General features: G+C 30.3%; 1 protein-coding gene across 1 annotated transcript; it reads right to left on the bottom strand.

Moving 5' to 3' along the window:
* Nucleotides 1-3,257: 3,257 nt before the first annotated feature.
* Nucleotides 3,258-6,153, bottom strand: LOC120271467 (tricetin 3',4',5'-O-trimethyltransferase-like). The gene is made up of 3 exons (XM_039278145.1): nt 5,428-6,153; nt 4,848-4,912; nt 3,258-3,720 (listed from the first exon to the last, which is right to left on the bottom strand). Exons 1-3 carry the CDS (start codon nt 6,146-6,148, stop codon nt 3,424-3,426), a joined length of 1,083 nt encoding a protein of 360 aa, XP_039134079.1. The 5' UTR covers nt 6,149-6,153; the 3' UTR covers nt 3,258-3,423.
* Between the last annotated feature and the right edge of the window lie 300 nt (nt 6,154-6,453).

The following is a 6,453-nucleotide window of genomic DNA, read 5'->3' as shown; positions in this document are numbered from 1 at the left end:
ATTTCAACCGCAAATTAGTAATCTGAAATTCCTTTTGGACATGTGTTGTTGTCCTCGTATTCACATCATTCCATCGTCTTGGGGTTCTCCTGCTGCCAATCTTGCGTCTTTTGGATTTCAACATCAACACCTCAACCTTTTCTTATTCGGGAAAGAATTACCTTTTTGGATCATGAAATCGATCTTAAGTTGTGGGTTTTACTTCTAAGTTGTTTTGGTATATCTCTCTTGTTTTAGATTATCTGTTTTTGTTTAGGCCTTTGTATTTTCTGTTTCTTTTTCTTAATAAATAGCTTCTCTGTTTGAGAGGTTCTTCACACTGCATTTATTCAATCAAATGTTTTGCGGTTATACTGTGAGGAGATAAACACAGTGTGGAATGCTAAGGATCAGCTCTCAGAGGGCTTCAAAGCAGTGGTAGGTGCTTGTTTTTCTTACATATTAGTTTGTGATTTGTTCATAATGTGATTGGAGTTGAAAGCATATTCATATCCCTGAATCAGGCACTCTTTTCAGACTTGGATGTTGTTGAATATGATGCCACCATATAGATATAGTTGAAGATGAGAATGAAATGGATGTTGGGTCAATAGAAGAGTTTTTTTGGCAGAAGAGATTGTTAGTAATGCAGAGCAGATTTGCAGGATAGCAAGAGGGACGTAGAGGTGAACATGGTTCAAATCAATCCAGTCCCACCTGCATTGCAAGCTCGTACTTCATCACCTGCCTGGTACTGTACCTAACATTTATCTTAATGAGTTCACTTCATCTTCCTCACCTTGTTATATTTCAGGTTTGGTTAGAGGAATATTAAATCAGATTCCACCTCCAACACCGCCACTTAGACCACTGCCTTGCCCTCCACCACCACCACCACCACCACCACCTATGCCTTCAAGGACATCTATAGTTTGTCCATCTCCACCACCACTTCTAATGCGTAGCCCGTCAAGTCCTCGTTTGTTACTATAAGAATTTAGAATTGATAAAATTGTGGTTTATTTTCTATTGATTGAAGAAGAGTATAAATAGGTCACAAACAAAATCTTGAAATAATAAGCCATAATTTAGTTTTAATCATAAGTTTTCTTTGATTTTTTGGATTTTAAAAGAAGGAAAAAAAATTGACTCAATGTCAATTGTAAGTCAATGAATTATCAAGTTGGTATGGTTAGTTGTGAATAGAATAAAAAAAATAGACATTAATGTATTTATTTACTATTATAAAATATGTGGATAAACCATTAGTCTAACTGTCTATATATATAGCTGATTGGAGAAAAATAAAATACTAATTTTTTCATTTATATAGAGGTGGTATTTATAATAGTATTTTGTAAGTCATTGGAATATGAGTGTATCATTTGAGAATTCATACTATTTTTTATTAATATTTATATTATAAAAAAATTGAGTTTTAACGCAAAGAGTTAAGTTAACTCGCATGTTTTGACATGATACTATAAAAAAAAAAAAAATTTTGCTTCACAGAATAAAATTAATACGCATATATATGTCATATATGGCCATAATAATATGAAAATTTAATTTTTCCATAGAGAGAAAAATTAATGGGCATGTTGTGGACTTATATAATATAAGATGCTATGAGAAGGTATTTAATTAAAAAACAACTCTTAGTTGTGATCCTCAAATAAAATATTCAATTTTATCTAAATATAAAAGAATTAACTTCAAGATTAAACACAATAATTTCTTTTCTTGTTTTTCTTCTTTTGTTTTTGGTTTCAACTGCATCATACTCCACTTATGGTGGTCTATAAACTACCCTAGGTAGTGTTTGTTTCAAGGGATTTGGAGTTACATGTAACTCCAAATCCCTTACCTTTTTAAAATCCGGTGTTTGTTTTGATGTATTTCATTTTTCATATGCTTTTGAAATCCCATTATTGAGGGATTTTGGTTTACGGTCAAAATGACCGTAAAACCAAATCCCGGGAGTTCAAAACTAGTATATATGCATATGTATATATACATATGTATATATAGAAATCTATACGTATACATATATATATACACACATATACATATACACATACATATACATACATATATACATAAATCTATACATATACACATATACATATACACATACACATATACATATATACACATATACATATACACACACATACACATATACATATATACATATATATGTATATGTATACACATACATATACATACATATACATATACATAAATCTATACATATACACATACACATATACATATATACACATATATGTATGCACATACATATACATGCATATATTTATATATACATACATGTATGTATATACATTCCCTAGATATACCTATATATAGTATGTTTACATATATAAATACGCATATATATGTATATATATAAATATATATGTATATATACACAAATATATACATATACATATATGTATATGTATATATATATATATATATATGTATATTTACATATACGCAGACATATCCATACACTTATACACATGTTTTCCAATTTCAGATTTACAAATCCTTCCAAACAAACATAAAATCTTATAATACAGTGATTCCAGTTACATCCAACTAAATGACAGATTTCGTCAAGACTGTATTTTTGAAAAGTCCCAAGATATTTCAGGTTAAATTGTAACTAGAAATCCACTGCATTTAGAATTACATCCAACCAAACGCTACCTAAATTAATAATGAACGTCATAACAAAAGGAAAATAAACAATCACATGTAAAACAATCCTTTTTTATTATTACTTTTTTATTCTACTTATACCCACAAAAGGAAGATAGGGAGTATTTCACTATAATAAAAAATGTTATTAAAAGAAAAATTATTTTTTATTTGATAGCATCATGTGATTAAATTTCTATATATGAATTGATTTTGCTTTAGCTTCAAGAGCAAATTAACTCTCCACTGTAATCTAGCCTTTTTAGTATTTATAGTTAATTTGAGCTCATATTACAACACCTGTTAATGGTCCATTGAGGACTTAAAGTTCCTTAAATTCAAAGAAATATTTTTTTGAAAAATTAAATTAAACCAAAAACTTGGTGTTGAGAATCCAAAGTTTTTCTTTAATCAATACTAAAAAATTATTTTACACTCACACTCTTATCCGATGATCAAACATTCCAAAGACGAAATTGTAAAAAAACTAACAAATAAATAAATAAATAAACAAGAAATAAAGGACAGAAGGCATCTATAACCATAACCTAACCATGCATAGATGCATAACATTCTTTATTATAGGCAAACAAGTGCATTACAATATTGGACTACATCCATCACTAACATATAGAATAAAAAAATTGCATCAATATTCACTAGTGCAAATCAACACTAATTTCTTTTATTAACCGATAAAAGTAAAGATATAGATAGACAACAAAATATAAGAACCATCTACTTATAAAGTTCAATAAGCCAAACACCAACAAAACTGAAATGAGGTTTCATTGCTGAAAAACCAGCTTGTTTGGCCATGGACTCAAACTCTTGTGCACTCCTCTCTTTACCACCAGGATTATTAGCCAACATGATCATGTCCAGTTGAAGTACAGTTTGTGATGCATGTGTGCTTTCTGGGGCCATTGGAAGCATGTACTCTACCAGTATCATTTTTCCATTTGCAGGCAGAGCTTTCCAGCATTTTTTCAAGATTTTCAGTCCATGCTCATCACTCCAGTCATGTAGAATCCACTATAAAGTTCAACACATTATTAATGTTTATTTATATTAATAATAAAGGATATATATCTAGTTTCTTAGTTAATGTTGCAAATGCAAAAAAATAAATAAATATATTAAATATATTAAATATATAAAAGCTTTTAAAAATAAGTGTTTACTTGAGAAGGTTTAAATAAATACATGAGCATTAGATTCTAATAGATATCGCAACTTATAAAACAAAAATATTAATCAATATTATAATTTTACTAATTAATCAATAAATTATCTTGCATGCTTTTTTTATTTTTTATTTATTTTATTACTTTACATAATTATTATTGTAAATGTGCATAACTGTGTATATGCATATACCTAGTTACAGATGTGTATATTTATTTAAACAAAGATATTGCAGAGACTTAATTAAAAATAGAAAATTGAATTGGCTTTACCTCTTCTATTTATTTATTTTCTCTTTTCTTCCCTATTATAACACCCTTTTTCTATTGTTTATGCATTAAAACATATATTTTAAAAAAGAAGATAAATCACTTCTGGTGAGAGGATTTAGCACTTTGTACTTTTGTTCCCTTTTGATCAGTGGTTTATCCACTTTTATTAAAAAAATAAAAAAATAAAAAAATAAAAAAAAATAAAATTTGAGTATTCATATAGAAAAAGAAAAAATAAAAAAAAATAAACAAAGACAGAGAATATATATATATATATATTATGAAGGATCAAAACAAAGTAAAAGTCCTAATTTACTAAATAATTTAACCCGTCTTCATCCAATTTCTAATTAAGTCTACAACAACAATTCAGTCAACTCACAAAAAAATATGGTTCATGATCAAACAGCTCCTGACATCTAATAAAAAAATCCATATAATAAAGAAATAAATAACCAATGCCAGCACAACTTTAACTAATTAAATAAATATCATATTTAAAAAAAAAATATTGAAAAACCTTACAATCTCATTTAGTTGAATATAATATAAAAATATAAGCAAAATTCAAATTTCTTTTCTTCTTTAATCAGCCTTTGACCAAACTCATTCAATATTATAATAATGCATAGCAATTTTCTATGGATTAAAATAATATTATCTTAAATAAATGTACGAAAAAAATGAAGAAAAAGATCAAACCTTCATGAGGATGGCATCACCACTTGGGACACTCTCAAACATGTCCCCACCAACATGCTCCACACCTTCATCAAACAGACAAACACATACAACCAAACAAACACATCAACATTTATTACTAATTTTATTCATATTACTTCTAGTCTACCATGCCCTGTTATAAAAGTTGTAATTTCATTTGTGAGTGGAAAAAGTGAAAAGAAAAAGTATCTGCTTTTTGTGACTATATAAAACAAATTTAAATCATTAATAGTGTAATAAACATAATGAGTCTATTTACTATGATGAATGAAAATGGATGGAGATTTAAAAATGTTTCGTTTAAAGATAGAGAAGGCATGAGTAAGAATTCACTTAAGCGAGTAGTTTCCAATTTGAATTTTTGTATATATAAATAAATAAATAAATAAATAAAAAACACATAGAAATCTATTTTTTTATGAAGCTCTCATACCTCACTCTCAAACAATACCTTGCTTTTAGAATCAGAGAAGATGAACACGTTTAAAATCCTCGACTAGTGAGTAAAAAAAAAAATAAAAGGAAAAACATGCAAATAATAAAAGAGAGGAAAGGATACCTGGAATAGTGAGCGCTTCAGAGATAACATGAGGGAGGTCAAAATTAATACCCTTAATATGTTTATGTTTAGCAACAACCTGAGCAAGAGTTGCACCAACACCACCACCAACATCAACAAGAACCTTAACATCATCAAACCCTCTATACTTTTCAAGAATTCCATTCATTACAATCACTGAATGGCTCTTCATGGCTTCATTGAATAGCTTGTTGCATCTTGGATCAATGGCATGGTATTCAAACGAAGTCATGCCATGAGCCATGTTGAAGGGGTCCCCTCCATTAAGGACAGCGTCCTTAAGATAGTACGAGGGTTCTATTAGGACCTTATCAAGTAACAGACCAAAAGGGGATAAAGAAACACCATCTTTGTTTTGGACAAGGAATTTGACAACTGGGGAAGGGCTGTAACGGCGGGTGATGGCGCCGGAGATGGGATCGTCGGTGGAGAGGGAGCAAGTGAGGATGGAGTGGCTGGAGAGGAGGCGGAGGATGCGGTCAAGCATGAGTGGGGTTGAAGGGGTGGAGGAAGGGAGGAGGGAGGTGATCTCGGTGGCGGAAAGAGGGGTGGGGGAAGTGGAGATGATGTTGAAGAGGTTGAGCTCAATGGCTGCTTTCAAGGTCATGGGGACTACGTAGGAGGTCACGAGTTGCATGGCATGCATGCCTGCTTGCTCGTCGCCGGTGATGTCGGTGGTGGCATCAAAGAAGGAGCCCATGTTGATGGTGGTGGTGGTGGTGGTGAAGAGATGAGGAGGGTTATATATAGTGGGGAGGTGGGGTCCATTAGGGAGGGAAGGAAAATTCTTTGGAGACATTTTATTTATTGAGTGAAAGAAAAGAAAAAAAAATATCGGCATTTTTAATATTCTAAAAATTAATTTGATGTTTGTAATAATTACAAAAACAAAATTGTAGGTAAAAGTATAAACTTGTTGGTCAGTGCAAAAGTTTAAAAAGAACCTTTTAGTGAGTACGCAAATGTCCAAAGACAGTACAATTCTCTTATTAATTAAAAAAATAA

The sequence above is a fragment of the Dioscorea cayenensis genome, chromosome 11 (assembly GCF_009730915.1).
Source record: "Dioscorea cayenensis subsp. rotundata cultivar TDr96_F1 chromosome 11, TDr96_F1_v2_PseudoChromosome.rev07_lg8_w22 25.fasta, whole genome shotgun sequence".
Lineage (NCBI taxonomy): Eukaryota > Viridiplantae > Streptophyta > Magnoliopsida > Dioscoreales > Dioscoreaceae > Dioscorea > Dioscorea cayenensis.
The sequence above is the reverse complement of the archived record's forward strand: the minus strand, read 5'-3'. Positions and strand labels throughout refer to the sequence as shown.

Bases quoted from the DNA above. Each gene is read 5' to 3' on its own strand.
- LOC120271467 (XM_039278145.1), bottom strand. From the start codon at position 6,148: ATGGGCTCCTTCTTTGATGCCACCACCGACATCACCGGCGACGAGCAA. The intron at 4,913-5,427 runs GTATCCTTTCCT...TGTTTGATGAAG, and splicing joins TGAAGCGCTCACTATTCCAG to GTGTGGAGCATGTTGGTGGG. The intron at 3,721-4,847 runs GTTTGATCTTTT...TGAACTTTATAG, and splicing joins GTGATGCCATCCTCATGAAG to TGGATTCTACATGACTGGAG.